The sequence below is a fragment of the Helicoverpa armigera genome, chromosome 5 (assembly GCF_030705265.1).
Source record: "Helicoverpa armigera isolate CAAS_96S chromosome 5, ASM3070526v1, whole genome shotgun sequence".
NCBI lineage: Eukaryota > Metazoa > Arthropoda > Insecta > Lepidoptera > Noctuidae > Helicoverpa > Helicoverpa armigera.
Genome location: NC_087124.1, coordinates 8,022,642 through 8,042,573, shown reverse-complemented (window position 1 = coordinate 8,042,573; position 19,932 = coordinate 8,022,642). Strand labels below are relative to the sequence as shown.

Sequence of the window (19,932 nt, the reverse complement as noted above, 5' to 3'; positions counted from 1 at the left end):
GTAACGTGTTAACTGAGAGAACAATGCTCAGGTTTTACACCGCACTAACTGATTTACCTTGATGTTATAACAAGCGACTACTTCGGTTCGATGCTCTTTAGAAACAGTTGTTAGAACGAGCATAATAGGTACAGTCATCGCGATTATGAATGCTCTAAGAATCATTCAATATTTTTTTGTACGGGTTAGTAACTTTGTCTGTTCATCATAGTATTAGGTATACTACGTATACTGCACAGACATTCGACTCTTGTGGCTTTGTGACTTGATATTACTCGTATTCAGACAATATTATTCATAAACTAGTCTAGTCTCCTTCAAACGTCATGTGCCTATCTGCCAGAAATTGCTCTAATGCCCTTTCCGGGTCTTTTTTTGAACATAGGAGATCCCCATAAATCGGTGTAGCGAACCTTTCGGTTGGAACATTGATTTTCATATTTAAAACGTCAAAAAGCTATCGTTGCCCTATCTACATTACAGAGAAAGTGAAATAATATTTATCAGACCATCAGATACAGCAACTAAGTAGATTTTTATGAATATTTAAAATTGTTCATAATGATGCCAACACGTGCCGCTAATGGTTAATGGTTGAAGTTTTCAGTGTCGTATTTATAAAGTAGACCTTTGTGATAAAGTCCATTTAGCCATTAAATAAAAGGACACATTTATATTCTATATTTACTCTATATCATCTATTGTCGCTATGTAGGTCTTTCTATTGTGAAATGTTTTTATTTTTACATCGAACTTGATTCTTGACACGTTCTGCTTAGATTAGGTTTAGCATTGAACCTACTTAATTGTAGTTTTTTGAAATGTCTGCAGTTTTGCGAAAAGGTGCGAATTTTAACACGTTTCATTTCGTGTTAAAATGTAAAATGATTTGGTACGCAAATATTCTGTTTTATTTAATATGAGGAAAATGTAAAGCGCAAATATAAAGAACCTATAAAAACCATGTATTTGTAAACGAAAAAGAAAAAGTTGTTCCTTATTTAGATATTAATAAGTAGGTACATAATGTGTACAGATAATGTAGGAGTATAATATCAGGATAGCTGCAGTCCAGTCATGATATTCACATTCTTATTAAATAATAGATTTTCTTTGTACCTGCAAATCGGTTAAGCTTTTAATTAATATAGTGGTAGTTTCATTTAATGATCATGGTAGTTATTTTCCAAGGTGGTAGATCTTAAATTGTCATACGCTATAAATTAACTACCGTATTGATTTTTATTTTCTCGTGAATGAGGTGGCAAGTGTTTAATATCTTATACCAAAGGGAAAAGCTTAGCTTAGGTAAGTATTTCAGATACCTACCTATATTCCATCTATTGTCGTTCGCAACAAATTGTGGGCCATGTTAGTCCCGTTTGTTATATGCATAGACGATTATCCTTATGTAGTAGGATCGCAAACATGCTCACAGGAGAAAACATGTTGAAGGTCAAGTGAAGGGCGCCAGGACGCGGGCGACATAATGTCTGTGAATGTTTCAGCCACAGCTAAAGTTCATTTACCTCCACTCACTTAGACAGAGAACAGACCTGTGCTAAATTCAATTAAAGTATTCGGAGTTACGCGTGCGGCATTCTAAAATCAATTTGTCGTTTGTTTGTATCTCGGAGCTTGTATTTCCTGTATTTACGGCTCATTGCGTGCAAATTGCGTTTAAGAAAATAGATTTTCTCGCTGTAAATTGCCCTCGTTTATAGTTTTATCAGATACCGTGGCACGCTGACAATATTTTGTTACGGAAATAATCAGCTCTCTTAATTCTTAACTTCTATGACAGTTAAATCGATTCGTTGTACTAATTATGGCCACCTGCCAAGTTATTAGTTACTCACGAAATTATGAATCAAATCGTAATTCCAAATTGCCCTAACTCAAGTGTTATTAAATTAACAAATGTGTTTACAAATATCTCACAATTAGTACTTATGGGTGCAAATAGATTTTCTATTGGTTATTTAGTGATATAGAGTTATTGAGTCACTTAATTTGGTCCAAAATTTACATGAGAGAAAAAACATTTTAGAGATAAATACGACAAGAATTCGTTCAAGTAATTTTTGGCAAAGGGTGACTCTTTATAGTAAAAGAATAAACAGCGGGGAAGTGACGTGCTATCTATAGATAGGTACCTACATGACGTTTCTATGCCGTAACTGTCGTGAGTGGTCTGGTGTTCCAAAGCAACCTAAATTATGAATAGCTAGCTATGTGAATGCAGACACGCAATGATATATTCAATCAATAAAAATGCTGCCCACCATTGCAGACTACGACACACTACTAGTCACTACCGAGATCATTTGATATTTCTGCTCCACTTTATGTTTATTTCTGTCAATGGTAGTTATTATATACAAGACTACTTACATATAGGCACTCTCCATTTTCAAAGACATTTTTCCGATGTAACAAACTCTTAACATTTTCTACGTCACAGAACGTGACAAATAGATTTTTCAGATTATTTTTGTCTGTGAAACTCTTATGGCTTTGTATTAAGGTTGGATATCGGTCAAAATTTGTGTATCAAGGTGCATGTAATTTGGGCGACTCTGCAATAAGATGCATGGTACTCAGCTGGTATTTGTGATAATTGTAACGTGTGCCAAAGAATCGTCGTATCAGACCAAGTTCGTATAAATAAGCTTTGTTTTTATTAAGATTTATAAGCCATTCACACCACAATTTTAAGCAGCTAGGTTTTCAAACATTTTTATATTTTATTGTAATGGCGTAAAGATCTGTAACCTGGGTGGCTGTAAGACAGATTTAGAGTCTGGGAATAAAGCAAAATAAACAGTATTACGCGAAAACATTCATCACGGTCTCTGGCGAACATTTATAGAGTAATTGAAATATTTCTCTAAAGTTTATTACCTAAGATTTATTCCTAACCATAAAACTACGTGATCCTTATTATTATTTACGTTTACATGCATTCTTCAATAACAAATATACCTATGGAGATTAGAAAGATCAACTACTTTGAATTCAATATAAGGGTATATTAGATCCAAGTAAATTGACGACTAACAAAATATCAACACTGAGAAAGATTTATGGCCTTGCGCAATATTTTACATTATAAAGATGGGTGGAACATTTTAAATAATTTTAATAAACATTCATCACAAGAGGATCAGAAACATAAAATTCGCTGAACCATGCGATTCAGTATAAGAATGTCACCTTCGAGTTTCTAAACCTAATTAATTACTTGCGTGCGCCACGTGCCCTATGCCTGAATTTCATATTTCGCTGATAAGGCATTTCCAATTTAACAAGTTCTCGTGTTAGGAGATTTTATTCAATAAAAAGCCCTTGAAATGCAAGTAACGTTCCAATTAAAATTAGTCTAGCCCTAGCCGTTTCTATAACTGTCATTATTCCTATTTGTCTAATAAAGTGCGTTTACATGAGGGTTTTAATCGAAGAAGCCCTATTGTAGGTTATATTGTCGCGGTGGTCGGTCGCAATCCGCGCCGTCTATTGCGTCACCATCGGTTCATGGACTGTTACCGTATTTTTCCTCCTAACAGTTTTGTACGGATAGAAATAACAAGTTAACCCTCATTTTATGTTCCTAGGTATAGGGTAGCGCTTTCTCTTGTCCTATTTATTTTTATTACATTGTTTTCTACGATAATGAGAACGTTCCTGTTAGGTATTTTCTTTTTCGAAGAAATATTGATTAAAACAGTATGTAAGAAGTTGCAATGTACGCAAACTTATCAGTGAAATAAAATATTTTTATACGTGAATGTGCGGCGAAGGTTATGCAAAAATGAAAATAGATACAACGAAATCCAATTCTCGAAACCATTTGTTGATTATAGAAAGAAAATCAAGGTCACGATTGAATGTGATGCATTTATTGTTTACACTAATGGTTGCGTTGTGACAAGTACAGATATGTGGATACTGCGAGATATCAAATCTCGTGGCCATTGATCGGTGGGCGGGCGCGCGGCGGCGGCAGGGCGGGCGGCGCGCCCACGTGCTCGCTCACGCCCGGAATAGACAGTTCGCCCCGCGCAACTGTTCTCAGCTCACATCTCTCACAGCTACAAAAACTTTTTAATTTTCTACTTACATCGTCAAACTTAAAAAGTCTTTAAATATTTTTTTTTTTCAAGTCAATAAAAATTGTGATACTAATATATGTAAATTTTACTTATTAAGAAGATTATTACAATATTTTTTTATTTAAATAAATAATAAGCTTCCTCGTGGTCGTGAACCTAAGGCCGTGTTGTGGACGTAAGCAATACTAGTGTTCGTAACAATTGTTCCGTCACGATCGTGTTCGTAGTGTGTGATAAAGAAATTGAAACTCGTCCGAGTGGTATAGTATAATACAAGTGCAGTGACATTGGATTGCTAAGGATTATTCGTGGGTGTGTGATACAGTAAGACGTGTTATTTTGGCGGAGTGGAGTAGGCGATAGTGTTGAATATCGTAGGCGCCGGCGCCGCGCGCGGGTGTCAAGGTGCGGCAGGCGCATGTGCGATGCGATGCGTGACAAACTGGCCGCTCTGCTGCGGAGCTCGGTGCATGCGCCCGCGCACCAACACACAGACAAGCTGCATAATGGAACGTTTGGGCCAGTGCTCGTCTTCACAGATGAAGGTTCTTATCGAAACTAATTCTTTAGTAAAAATTAAATATTTTTAATTCTATATTATTGCATATATAGGATTGCAATTCTATCCTCAAATAAATAAATAGAAAAAAAAAAATAGAAATTAAATAGTAATTTTGTGAACTTTTATCCACGGTTTTTCAGCGTCTGAGGGCGCCTTATTCGCGCTACCGGATAAAAGGGGTTCTTCTTTCCCTAATAAATAGGAAAATTGAGATTTAATGGGTCCAAATTTTAATTTACTTACACTTATATAAAGATGATTTTTTGTTTGCGACCCTCAGAGCTCCGAAGCTACTGAACCAATTAGAAAAATTATTTCACTGTTCGTAATCTACACTATTTTCAGGTCACATAGGCTACATTTTATCTTGGTACTGGCAATAATTTCTATGTGACACGGGTAAAACCGCGAGAAACAGCTAGTCCTTTATATTTATTATCGAATAAATCTGCTATGTAAATGATGTTATCATTCATCTGCTTGTAACATGTAATATTTTGAAAACAATGCATGGGTCGTGTGTGAAGTTCTCCTATGCTTTGATTAGAACAATAAAAGTACAAGAAATGTTATGCATTCAGCAAATTGTTCTAACATACCACTTATAATGTTTATCGTTCAACATTCGAATACAACGTCAAACACATACTTTGATATAAAAATTGTAAGATGTTTTCATAACTCCAGTTATGCAACGGCCACTACATATTTCAGGCAAAACCACTTTTTTCTCGTAAACATGATTGTATTATCACAGGACAACGTCTGTCGCTTCAACAAGTCCTTAGCAAATATTTGGCAATCTGCCTTCAACGTCGGACGTTTTAATTAAGTTTCGAGGACAATGTGCGTGTGGTCGATTAGACCCGATTATCTTAAATTACAATTTGACCGTTATTTTTTTATTCTTGCTTACAAATATTTATGTTTATTGTTACTTACAAATTGCAGCAGTATTGCGCGTAAACGAGGTTGCAGCAATAAGTTCAGTCCAGTCATTCAACACAAACTTTCAATTTATTAGCGACAGTTTTCACACGCCTATTTACTGCACTTCTTTTAAAAAAGTTGCAAGCATAGTTTCAAAATCTATTAAATCAAATTAAGCCTGTTACTGAGCTGCAGCTTTGTCTGGTAGGCTGTGCACCACGGCTTTACAAAGTTGTCTCTTTTTCCCGAAGTTAATATCTCAATAGCAAAAGCTCTCGAACATTGTACACGTGAACGTTAAAATTAATTAAAACCGTTCTAATGAATATGTCCCCAATAAAATGTGTCATGTAGTACGAAATGTCCTAAACCTACATAAATATTGAATCTTTCGCTGTACAAATAAAACTGGGGACGGTGTTAATCTTTCAGCAACTTATTTAATTTTATAGGTACAATTTGACCACTGTTGGTTGGCCTCATGACTAATGTCATTGCCCTTCAGGGGACGCCCGGGCGAATACGACAAAAGTCCAATCACCAGTGCAATAGGCAATTTTATTTAAAGCTTTGCCTAATATTTTTTTAACCCCGTTCGTCGTCGTTATAATTCAGGCCGTAATTAGCTTCTTATAAATTAAATCGAATAATAACAAACTTGTTTTTTTTTTCAAATTGATGCATTTACCTACAGATTAGTTGAGGAAGACATAGATTACTACATTGCTTTTTAAGTGATTGAAGAACGCGGAAAGCTAGTAAAAGCTATCTTCTCATCGCACTTAATCGTGCAAAACCAATTCGAAGCTTTAAAAATCGTTCTGTTCGATAAATATTTAGACAGATACCTCGGCGCAACGTTGTGAATAATTATTATTTCTTCCTGTTACGATGCGAAGCTCGTGACAGAGCCGGCTTTTGCGTCATATACCACGTGGAGATAAATCTTTTAGACTATTCTAAAACATTTCTCGGCTCAAATGATACAACTATTATTGTATTGACACAGATTTATTTCTGTCCGAAAACACCTCTTTAACTTTGCAATGAGAAGTTTTACGGGCGTTTTTCGCGCATTTATAGTGTCTGACAAATACTCGCTTTCTAAAGAAGACGTTCTCTACAATAGCTTGCAGACAACTTTAAGATCTCAGCCATTGAGCCATGGTTGTACCTACTAATTAGTAAAACAAATTGGTAATGTAATGTACAAATGTTTGTATACATGGTACTTGAAGAGGAAAAATAATGAAAATAAGGATTCTTACCTAAGTATCATAAATGTGCACAAAGTTATACCTGTGCAGGTACCTACTTCACACTATGTAGGTATCCAAGCAAATTGTTGTGGACACAACACATATTGTCATTGTTTTCTTAAGAATTAATATGATGTAACTTACTCAGAAATAAGTAAATGTTATTCTATGCTGGTGTATGTTGTCTTAATAAAGTTCTTTTGTAAGCACTCTCAGTAATGTGTTTGTTCAGCCATCGAGATTAGATGTTAACAAACTGGGATTAGAGCTTAGCAAAAAATAGCTGCTAGAGATGTGCGACAAAGACATTATACATTGTACGACGAAATCTCTGCTATCTTTGTAGTCACGGTATTTACTTAAATAGTCTATAGAAGACCTTACAAAATTACTCTAAAGACATTGTAGTTGCTATTCTAAGAGATATTCTGCTGACCGGGACCATTGTTATAAGTGTGATAAACATATGATTATTTTGTGATTTAAAACTTGTTATGTTTTTGCTTAGTTAAAAAGGGAAACAGTTTTTTGTACTATTTAAATATCTGAGCTCTTCTTAATAGTACCTAAACGATTTTTCAGTCTCTGGGTATTAATCTCGGGATTAGGTACATAAGTATAACAAACGATACTATAAAAAAACCCGCGTAAAATCTACTTACTTGCTAATAAGAGTTAAATACGCGATGACTACGCTGATCCAACGCTAAGAAGGAGGTGTGTTATTATTAAATATTAGCACAAATTCTTGAATGAAATGAGGCAAATCATACAATAGGTAGTTAGTTAGTACTTGGTGTACGTGATGCTCTGCACACCGTGTGTTTTGGTTACACTGTGTCCGGTGTGTCATGTGATATGCCGTACATATGCGTCATCTAAATTGAATCGCGAACTTGAGTTTCAGAAGACGAATAGTGTGGCATCCAAAAGCCCATTTCACGGACAATAAAACTTTGGGGAATACTGAATAATACGACGTCTATGAACACGTTTTCCTCAAAAGACAAAAGTCGTGTTAGAGCCTCTTTGCTATATTGGCAGCTAAAAGTGCCTTATCGTTACGATGTTCGGTAAACCTTCTTTGATCTTAATTCAATGACCACAACACAAGCGTTTCTGTGTTCCAATCTAGACCGAAGCAATAAATAAATCGTATCAATATCAAGTAATCAGCAGTGCTGTTTGCATTTCCAGTAAGTATGATTGAGTAGACATTAAGGATGATTGTACCTAATACATAAATCCTGAGTGGTCTGTCTGTCCAGTCCACTTCGACGTATATCGCTCCTTCATAATACATACCATTAAAAGATAAGATTCAAATTGATTCATTTGGATCAAGTCATGTGCGTCATCGAGGTGATAAAATGTATACTGTTTTTCGCGGTAGAGCCTCGTTTACAAGTAGGTACCAGGCGACCAGAGGACAATTTTCTGTCCTCAATTAAAGTGTTGGCATCACAAAACACTCATTATAATAAGTAAAATTGGCAAACTGTCTGATGTTCCGCGTGTTTATAACATTGTTTTTATTGCTTTGTTTTTTTTGGTAAAACAAGATAATCGACCTTTGTTTCAGACAGTTACATTTTGAACACGTTCTGTAATCGAACTTATTGCACTGTCGTTTATTCCATACATTCCATAGTTGTGGTTATTTCAATGAGTGGATCATAAATGCATGCATAAAAGTTACCAACGTATTCAATGCACACTACATGCGATTGGCAATTTTTTCTTCATAAATCAATAACTGTATATTAAAAGACGCCCTTGAATCGATTCGCCACTTAATAAAAGGCTTTCAATATAATGATGCAGCAAAAAATGGCTTATGTATCAGAAATAGTTTCACTACATACGACAATATAAAAAGTAAAGCAATTTACCTATTTTGCCGATTTGTTTTGCTGTATATATCTGTCTGCTTCTATTAATATTATTACAGCATTATAAAATCACTATAATCCAAATATACGTAGGCACTGTAGACGTATTTATTAAGTAGCTTACGCGAATAAAATTCTTTCAACAGCTGAAATGCTTACTAAAATAGCTCCCCGAATAATCAAGATACGCGTGTAACGCTCATTAGAATCTTCCATTTCATTTAAATAATAACAATTTTATTTCAACACATCACTTGAGAGTTCACGTAACAATGTAATAGTGTAATTATGTGTGATTTAGTGGGTATTTTGGCAAGTATTTGTGTGATCGCGACTGGTATCCAACTGTAGTATCTTCGCACACTATTTATATTGCCTGCGTGACATCAATGGGCGTGTCTGTCACTATTTGAGGTTGTAGCACTAGAAACTTTAGTAGCTGTGCGAAGGTCCAAAACATGTTCTATTTTAAACAACAGAGTTACAACATACCACGAATTGTTCGATTTTAGCATATATTTTTAACGGAATAACCTCACGCCTGATTAGCTAGAAGGCTCACAGAAAACCCACATTTATTTTCTACCCTAATGCTATAATGGACGAATCGCTTACCATCGACTTTAGGCGACTGAAACTGCTGAAAAGCTTTTAATGGAAAAACTGTAAAATTGCAAAACATGCTTAAAGCATGACCTATGAGATAGGTCAGATTTATGATTAAATTTATTAGTTCCTTGGCGAAATACAGGCACAAGTCTTGAAAAAATTAAACGAAGGTATAACACAGGTGAGGTAGGTATACATACATGCTGAAAAAACTCGGACAAACAAAATCTGGTTTCTGACAAGACATTTAGAAATCTGTTTTAACCTAGTCAAAATTAAAAGACTGGGTACATCTGCTATAAGAAAATATGTGAAAATCGCTGATAGCTAAAAATCACAAATATGTAAAAATCGCTGATAGCTAATTAAGTTTATTTATTAGTCTAGTCTAGTAGAAAGCCTGAGAAATAATCCCACTAGGTAACACAACGCGTAAGAAGTCACGTAGGCATCTCGCGAGCAGCAATTTTAAAAGTAAGAGAATAACTGATCATAATCAATTGATGACTAATGAATAACTGTAAGAATAAAGTGAACTTTGCCTCCACACTTAAATTCCACTATATCAATTAGCAGGGCCACGCTCAAGTAGGTAGGTACTTCTTATATTCCATCAATTGCGCGAATATTACCTAGGCTTACATCATTACCTATACTGATGACATTCATACTCTTATTATGTACATAAACTTAGGTAAACAGGACACTGATTGAAAAATTCAGCTGGGTTTTACACGGCGAAGTAAATGTATTCGTTTTAGTCATCTTCCTTTAAATAAATTAATTTTATTTACTCGGTCTGAGCCCACCTAAAGCACTCGGTCGTTTTAACAGTTTATTAGAAATAGTCCTTCAAATATAACGTGTCTTGTGGTTTCAAGTATATCTGGTGTAGTGATAAAACAATATTACCTATAACGGATCGCAGTTCTTAGCGTACTACTTCTAGGAACATCTTGGATTTATGTTCGGCAACATAAAACTTAATCAAATATTTATAATAGTGATTGCGTGCGGATACATAAAATTTTATGGATTTTAAAAAGAAAAATGGTAATGTTTTTTTTTTAATAACTTCATTGTAGGAAAAATTGCAATTTATCCTTTTGTGGTTCGTGGTAATGTTTACATTTTAACCGGGATCCCATTAAACATTAATAATTTAATTTATTTTTAATTATTAAATACAGATTAATAAGCGTTTTAGTTTAGTCTAATTACTAGTGTTGTGTCTGCATATTAGTATCGGAGTTAAAAGTCAGCAACAAAAGTGAACATAAACAAAATTACACAATACGACTAAGTATGTTATAATTATAGTATTGTATGTTATTTTATTTCTTTTCACAATACATAGTGCTTTGTTATTTATCTGTAAAACATATGATATAGGTACATAGAGCAGGTACCTGTTTCACAATACCTTTGTGATTTGATTTGGATGATAGAACAAATATCCTGGATATCAGAAAATTCCAAACGTCACTAACTTGCGTCTGGGTTTAGTGTTCAATAATTTTTATAGTTTATGGACTCTTGCTTCTGACCGTACTCATTTCGATGGGTTTGCGAATACGTCATTAGTAATTTAGGTACCTGTACCCTGCAACTATATTTATTAACCACTATGCATATAATGTTAATGTCGATGTCTATTAAGAACAAAAGCAGAGGGATAGCAGCCTTCTAAGACTTTAATTATTTAAGGTTGAAAAAACACAACTCTTTGATAGTAGAACACATCCCTAAATAATATCGGATTTGATCTTTTAATTCGATGATTAATTTCACTAGGATCTTATGAAGGCAAACGTTTAAACAGTTAATACTATCTCACTGGTTAGTAGTCTCAAATGCTGTCGTGTTGTCGAACCAAAAACCTTAAAATTTTGAAGCTTTAATTAATTCCCTTGTAGTCATCATCCCCGGCTACTTTGAACAGTAGTTTTTACATTCCAGGCGAATTTTAATACGTTTTGTTAGAAACGGTTATACTAAATGTATATTTTAATTGTTTGTACATAGGGAGCGCACGCGAAGGCGGATTGGTATGGCGCGGGTGCTCAGCCGAGTGCGACGCAGAAGACGGCGCGGCGGGTACGCTCACCGACGGCAACTCCAACCCAGGAGACAAGGTATATACCAACCTACATATTGGTACCTTATAATAAGCATGATTGTCCATACTAATTTCCTCTGACACCAGCACTTGAAGTCAATGTACCTACATATAAGTTAATTTCGAAATATCTCAAGCTCTTAAAGGAGTAATTACTACCAGGCATTTTCCTGTCTTAAAATTGAGTGCAAACTAACAAAAAGTATTCATCTTGGTAGATATTTACTTGACAACAATCTGAGACATGAGAAGAGTGTGCACGCGGTGCTTAATTGTTTTTATGTCTAAAAGTTATAAAATCTTTTAAAGAAGAGGATTGTAAAATTGAATCTATACGATTACAAACTTGAATTTAAAATGCACTGGAAAATTCTGTACCTAGTTTGAAGTGCTAGAAGTGTTCCAGAAAACGTGCAAAGTAGAAAATCTTATTTGCAAAATGTGTCCCGAGGACATTGTCGAGTGGAATGACAAATTCGATAAAGCCTTCACTATTTACAATGTCCTTCTGCAGCGAAGTCAATCTTCTTAGCGACCAAGTCGCGAGCTTCATGTATTAAAAAGTTTTCAGGATTGTTCTTTTTGTTTGAGTGTCTCTTGGACTGTAGACTTTATGCTTCAAGCAATTTCCGACTTTAAAATGAAATGTTTCAAGGAAATTTTCAGACTTAAGGAAGGGATTTTAACAGTTTACTAACATGATATAAGTTTCTTACAATGTTTTGGTTTTACTTTTAGAGTTTTAAGATAGTTAAACGTGTTTGTTACTGGGTGCACAGCTGGAGGGGTCGGACGCAGCTCCGGACGACCCTGTTCACCTCAAGAGACGGGTGGGACTCTTCAGTGGGGTGGCTCTAATCGTCGGTACTATGATCGGTGAGTGATCTTCACAAATGCTCCTATCTTGCTTACCTCTGCGGGCTGAACAAGCTCACATTTATATGGAAATATAATTTAATTGAGACAAACACTGGCACTCAACCCTAAGCTCTTGTTATTTATTCCATAGAATACAACCCAATCCAACCCTTTTGTCTTCGGGTACGACAATTATACGGTTGACAAGAGCTCTTTCAATTATTTTAATCAAGTTCCTCTGGGTCTATGATTTAGGTATTTACCTAGGCAATTTGTTACAATAACGTTATATCATATTCAACTTTGATTTAGCATAAAAGCTTATTGTTTACCTTTTTAATAAGTAGCTACCTCAACATAATAACGTATAACCGAACAAATATTAACTTAGCTAACAAAAAGTAGAGCCTTTTGCAAATATTATGAAAACCGTGACTTATTATTTATAATTCATCACATGATGTTTAATTTATTTCTTGTAACCGTCACACGTGCTTACAGCACCAGCGTCACGGGCGTATTGGCTCAAAGAAAAAATATTCAGATGTGCATCTGGCTCAAGATAAACATTTACTTACGCAAGATATGTAATTAATTATTATAATCAAAATAAATATGATTCCCTCTGCAGCCCTGAATTTAAAATGCAGGGAGAATGATAAAAATATGTTGATGTCTGAGTCTGTTAAGCCACAAGTAGCTAGTACAGAAACCACTTCTAACCTACATGATCTTCTTATATATCTACTTAATTTTCCCGCAACAAAATAAAGCTTCAATACTCTTAATCGATTTCATTTCTGCGCACCTACAAAAAACTAGAAGTACAGACTTGATTACGTACATAGCTACCTATAGAAAGCGAAGCTGCGGAAGCGACTTGATAGTAATAGGCTTCGGGCCAGAGATCTGTCATTGTTTAGAAGACTGTACTCCTCAACGTCACACGTCAACACTAAACGTAGTGCCGAGCCGTGCCAAAGTGCTAACACCACGTGCCGGTGTAAAGTTTAAAACAATAAGAAACGTGTTCCTGAAAAACAAAATGGTACCCAACTCTTTATCAAAATGGCGGAGCAAATCCTACAGTATTCTGTTAAAAGTTGAAAAATTACCCTTTCAATAAGCAATACTACTGTCTATTTGTAATGAATAGTGGAGATCAAAGTTGGTCTTTGATCCAGAATAAATCCAGACATTCGTGCATACTGAATGATAGAAACCTTTGCGCGCTTAGACAAAGTAAACGACGATCCTATTGTGCCTATCTTGCCCATTCATACGGCGTAGATACTGTTGAACAATGTGCCTAATATTGAATGTTTGTTTCCAGGTTCTGGAATATTCGTCTCGCCCTCTGGGCTGTTGGAGCGTACCGGCTCAGTGGGCATTAGCTTCATCATTTGGATGGCATGCGGCCTGCTCTCGCTTCTTGGTAAGTGGCACGTGGGAAATAATAAACGTTCACCAATCAGTCGCGTGACTGCCCAATGTACTTCAATCATCGAACTGCTTAACTGTCTCAACAAGCAATTGTATTCCTATCAGGAAGTTTAATAACATTGGAACAAAGTAGGCACATACCTATATAATCCTATCATCTTTGTTGGTATCTGCCTTGTTGCCGGCCAGCTTCAATAATATTTAATTTCAGTTTTACACATTGGCAGTGTCGTAATTAACTTGCTTCATTTAGTGTAGTCCATGGTCTGTGGCACGTAGTCGTATTTATTGACTTTGCGTGCTATACTAACATTATCGTCTACCACATGAGTTCGTAGACATTATTGTGGTGGTCATAAAGCTGCCTCATAGGTCCATCGTTTATGTATTTTATTTTCACTTGTAACTTTTAATTTTGTAATTAGGAGCGCTCGCGTACGCGGAGTTGGGAACGATGAACACGTCTTCAGGCGCTGAATACGCCTACTTTATGGACGCATTTGGAGGACCACCTGCATTCCTGTTTTCATGGGTAAATAACCAGATCATACCCATGAAATTATATCTTATTAAAGTAACTAGCTTCTGCCAGCGACTTCGTCCGCGTTAGATTCGGACTTTGTGCAAAGTGGGGAAGAAATAATAAACACCAGCTTATCCAATTATCTAAATCTATGCGTAGGTACCTACTACTTCACCTAAAAATAAATAAAATGTAAACTATTAATAATTTTTAATTTGAACATATATCTACCTAAACATTACTAAAACAACTAATAGGTACTTTCCTATTTTATAAAATATCAATAAAAGAAAGTTAAAAATAAATTATTTAAAACCTAAAAGTCGCTCTGATAAGCAAGGTTTGTTATATCAATTATTTTCGGCCAATAAGGTTAACACTGAACGTCTATTCGCATCAATCGCATCAACCGCCAAATATTGTATGAAGCTCGCGCAGCCACCGCGCCGCGAGCCGCGTCGAGCTCGGCGACCGTTGCACAAAAAATGATCCTTATGGCATGATTCAGTATTTACGCGCGATGGCTTATTACCTTATTGCATGTATAACTTTGGTGTTTCTTTACCGATTTATATGATTCTTTTTTATTGAATAGGTAATAATGTTAACTTTTTTAAATTAGTGTGAGTAAGAGTGTTGTAAATGTAATAGTAGACAAATGTTGTCAGAAAGCTCCGAACTTCTAAGCTATCGAGAGTTAAACGTGTTATTCTGAGCCAACCATAAAAGATAGACATATACTGTCATAGTATATTTTTTACATAATTTTAAGGAGTACATTTCCGTCACACATGTTTTCTGTGTAGCTTTAACCATTAAGGCTGCACACGCGACAGAAGCATAAAAAATGGAGTAACTTCTCCCGTTTTCCCAATATTTACCTTCACTGCTCTGCTCCTATTGATTGTAGCGTGATGAAAAGTATCCTATAACCTGACCAGGAGTATAAAGAATTAATGTACCAAGTTTCGTCGAAATCCGTCAAGTAGTTTTTGTTTCCATAACGAATATACAGACTGACAGACAGACAGACAGACAGACAGACAGACAGACAAAAATTTTACTGATTGCATTTTTGGCATCAGTATCGATCACTAATCACCCACTGATAGTTTTTTTGGAAATATATTCAATGTACAGAATTGACCTCTCTACAGATTTATTATAAGTATAGATTACGTGAAATTCTCTGTCACATTCTTCTTTTCGCACACAGGTATCGACATTAGTACTGAAGCCATCACAGATGGCTATAATATGTTTGAGCTTCGCAAAATATGCAGTGGAGCCATTCGTATCAGAATGTGAACCGCCGACGAGCCTCGTGAAACTTGTCGCGGTCATTTCTATTGGTACGTAAACGATAAGCGAACATCAAACAATTTATTCAATGTGCTTGATTAAGGTTCGAAATAGACATCAGTAGTATATATGCTTGATTGAAGTCAATGAGATGTCGCCAGTTAGAAGCCATAAATAGTCGTTGCTAAATTATATTTTTTCTTTTTCAGTGATGATATTAGCGGTTAATTGCTACAGTGTCAATTTAGCTACGAATGTACAGAACATCTTCACGGCAGCTAAACTGGGAGCGATTGCTATCATCGTGTGCGGTGGAGCTTATAAGTTAATATTAGGTAATGCATTTTAATCACACAAGTCAAGCCCATGTTCATATCCAAAAGCTTCTCCATTACAATGTAGAAACCTTCATATTGAAATGTGATGGAACCTGATCCGTTCCGTCCTGTAAATCAAAAGGATATGTATGTACAAAAGCTTGTAATGTACATACATCAGTGAATACATATGTACCTACACATGACGCTAAAAAGATTTCCATCAAATGATTCATCGCAATTAGGTGCCCTAACTGATGCTCAACGTATCCATTACCTAACTTTTTCATTATCCTAATGGGTTGTAAATATTTGTTCAAACACTGACGGTTGGTTGTTCGATATGGTGCAGGTAATACGCGACATTTACAGGAGCCCAACTTCGCAAGTAGCACCGCCACGCTGGGCAACATTGCCACGGCGTTCTACACTGGCCTCTGGGCATATGACGGTTGGAATAACCTGAACTATGTCACTGAGGAAATTAAGAATCCATCCAAGTAAGTGGTCTGCTCATTAGTCTGTTCCATTGGCCCATATTCTGAATTAGCAATCAATATACCTACTTGTGTACGTACAGTGCTTTAATTTTAAATTACGCTAATAGGTATAGAACTCTTGAGATATATGAAGCCAATGGCTAGGCATATGATATAATTCTATAAGTATAAAAAATAAATATTGGCAACTTTTCTTCCTCTATGGGTTAAGGCCTACAGTTTGTAAAAACCTCTCAGTCTTTTTTTGGTCATAGCGAACAGTCACAGTCTACTTATACTAATAAATTTACTCTTATAAACTTTAAATAGAAACTTACCGCTGAGCATAATAATCGGCATCCCCTTGGTAACGCTGTGCTACGCGCTGGTGAACGTGTCATACTTGGCCGTGATGTCAGTCAGCGAGATGACGGACAGCGAGGCGGTGGCAGTCACCTTCGGGAACCGACTCCTCGGGCCCATGGCGTGGCTGATGCCGCTGGCAGTCACTATCTCCACTTTTGGATCAGCCAACGGGACACTGTTTGTTGCGGGAAGGTGTGTTGAAAACTCAATGATTATTAGCAAAACTGTACATTATGAAGCTAATTTTACTGCAAAAAAAATGTTTAAAATTCTAAAGGATGCATACCTTCGTCGTTTTGCAGGTTGTGCTTCGCAGCATCACGAGAGGGTCATTTACTGGACATCTTATCCTACGTTCATGTTCGCCGTTTCACTCCAGCGCCTGGATTGATATTCCACGTAAGCAATTGAAAATTAAACTCAATTTTGCTCGTTTCAAGTTCTCTAGAATCTTACTAACGCTTTTTTATATTTTCAGTCCCTGATAGCAGTGGCGATGGTGCTCTACGGAACAATAGACTCGTTGATTGACTTCTTCTCGTTCACTGCATGGATCTTCTACGGTGGCGCGATGCTTGCCCTGATCGTTATGAGGCGTACCAAGCCGCATGCACCCAGACCGTACAAGGTACCAAAATGCATTCATTTATAGACACACAACACCTAACCTGTAACTGGTTAGTCTTTTAGGCCGGCAATACATGGACCGTTTGAAGCAGTCAGTTGCAACTGATTCGGATGGTCGACAACTTGTTTTCCCTGACTGCTTCAAGCGGTCCGTGTATTGCCAGCCTTAGAGCTCACACTGTTGTACAATTTGCCCATTGGCTATAGGCATTACTCAATTTTAATAATGCGTGGTTTTAGGTGCCGATAATAATCCCGTACGTCGTGTTGCTGGTATCCACATATTTGGTTGTAGCACCGATCGTGGACACGCCGCAGTGGGAGTATCTGTACGCCACCGCCTTCATATTCGCTGGCCTCTTGGTGTACGTGCCTTTCGTCAAGTGGGGCTACTCCTTACCGTTCATGGGTAAGATTTTATGTTTAATTTTCTTCTTGTACCTAATCCTGTTCATAAGTTTGATTATAGAGTTTAAAATATGGGTGTTGTGTAATCTATCTAACCATAAATGATTTTTTTCCAGATAAAATAACAGTTTTCCTTCAAATGGTGTTGGAAGTGGTGCCAACATCAACGACCTTCGAATATTAGGCAACAGTCGGAGCTGGACTTTAAAGAAGCAATTGTGACAAAATTACTCGTCGATTTATTGTACCATATCTAAATATTATTTGGATTTCGTACATTGTTAACTATTTTTGGTCCTATTTCATCTCACCTCAAGAAAGTTTAAAAGGTACTGTTAACAAAAATAATATATTTTGTAACTATTGAATTACTAAATTTCTTGGAGGTGGTGATCTACCAAGTTACTTAATTAAAATTTTATATAATTTTTTGACTGATAGGTATGTTCCTTATCCAAAATAAATGCCCACAATATTGTGTAAATGCAATAACTTGCTGTAAAGTTAAATTGTGCAATATCGTGTTAATAATGACTTAAAAATTACATGGTATTTTGATGTTGTTGCAGCGTGAAGCTTTTTACACTTTTGTTTTGAATTTTAAGAAAAAATGTTGTACTTATGAAATATATTTGGTAATAATGCAGTGTTAAAAATGTGAAAGCCAATGGCAATATTTTTTGCTATATCGTAGATAGTAAAGACATCATTTCATTAGTTTGCACGAATCATTCCTATGGGGACATGCATTTCGAGGTGTTGCCACTGCGCCATGTTGAATTGAAGCAAGGTAATCATGATTGCAGTAGCCAATATCCATTATGCGTCGTGGAAGGTGAGGCTTAAGGATAATGATCCAATTAATCGGTACCTACTCAAGACAACTTCCTAGGTATATTTTACGGTTAACGGCTATAGTTATTACGCGTATGAAATATTAATAACTAGCCAGGCTATCTCTAAGCCTATATTGGGTTATTTCACCATACCTTGGACTTTTAAAGAGATTGTAAATAATATCTTTCTAGAGGCTACCGAATGTTACATGTTATCCTTAATTCTCAACTACACAATGGGTCGTAAGAATGATAAACATACGTGGCATGCAGTAGTTCTCGATAAGTCTCGAGCCCTGTTCGCATCACTATGAGTGATTGTGCTAAACTCATAGTTTGTAGGTCATCGACTCATTCATAGCCAACGTTAGAAGTAAAGAAGTAGGTATAGCAATGTGTTTTATTTTGATAATATAAATATTAAATCATATTCGGTTTGCATTAAGAGTAATATTTACAGGGGGATAATACCTAAATAGTTTTGAAGTACCTATTTGTTTACGGTGCTGATACGCTAGGATTTTACCCAAGAAAGCAAGTACTTGTAAGTATCTGTAGATTGCCACTAATTGTACAATCAAGGTAATGCTTTAATGTATTTAACTAAGATGTTTGTCAATACATTTCAAACGCTGATTGTACCAGACAGGTTTCTAAACGGTGGCACAAACGCCCTAAGGTTAATAATACATTTACAACAAAAAAAATCTCATCTACTTTGGCGGATAGTAATTATCCCTTTTGAAAGACTAAAGTGTGTGTTAACCATAGCTATTAAAAATGATTCAATGGTTGATGCTTGCGACCGGTAAAATTTGGTCCTATCATTCCTTACCGGGGCAAGCGATGCCATCGACTTTTTATCGAAGATATTTTTTTATATTTATTGATTGTATTATAATACTTGTTTTTTATTAATCGTTCGTTTTAAAATCTTACATTTTAGTGACATTGCAGTAAATTAGGAATAATTTTGAAAATTAATTTGAATAAGTTGCCCAATTGTTTTGTTCCATTGTATTATCTAGCAGTTCAGACATTTAAAGAGTACATAATTTGTATAGTTATATACTAAGCAAACACGGGCACACAGAAAGTACACACCTAACGATGTGATATTGTTATGGGTAAAAACGAATGGTTTTATTTTGTGTACAGAAAATATCATAAACATACCTATACTTACATAATATAATGTGTGTACTTATCTCTGAAAGAGATCAGAATTATTTATTGTTATATACTACCATTGAAATGAAATTTTAAATAAAGACAAATAAACTATATTCG

General features: G+C 35.8%; 1 protein-coding gene across 4 annotated transcripts in view; it reads left to right on the top strand.

Moving 5' to 3' along the window:
* LOC110373885 (b(0,+)-type amino acid transporter 1) overlaps nt 1-19,926 on the top strand; it is a 28,979-nt gene extending 9,053 nt beyond the window's left edge. For 2 of the 4 annotated variants that reach the window (XM_021331452.3, XM_021331526.3), the window contains exons 2-13: nt 11,390-11,499; nt 12,263-12,359; nt 13,675-13,776; nt 14,210-14,316; nt 15,524-15,659; nt 15,819-15,944; nt 16,279-16,426; nt 16,736-16,963; nt 17,074-17,170; nt 17,250-17,399; nt 17,639-17,807; nt 17,923-19,926. In XM_021331452.3, coding sequence (XP_021187127.3) covers nt 11,390-11,499; nt 12,263-12,359; nt 13,675-13,776; nt 14,210-14,316; nt 15,524-15,659; nt 15,819-15,944; nt 16,279-16,426; nt 16,736-16,963; nt 17,074-17,170; nt 17,250-17,399; nt 17,639-17,807; nt 17,923-17,990 — 1,538 coding nt within the window. In that variant the 3' untranslated portion in view covers nt 17,991-19,926. Of the gene's footprint in view, nt 1-4,185; nt 4,658-10,163; nt 10,418-11,389; nt 11,500-12,262; nt 12,360-13,674; nt 13,777-14,209; nt 14,317-15,523; nt 15,660-15,818; nt 15,945-16,278; nt 16,427-16,735; nt 16,964-17,073; nt 17,171-17,249; nt 17,400-17,638; nt 17,808-17,922 lie in introns of those variants that run through there. The other 2 variants (XM_021331366.3, XM_049842554.2) reach the window with 2 other exon arrangements.
* The last annotated feature ends 6 nt before the right edge of the window (nt 19,927-19,932 follow it).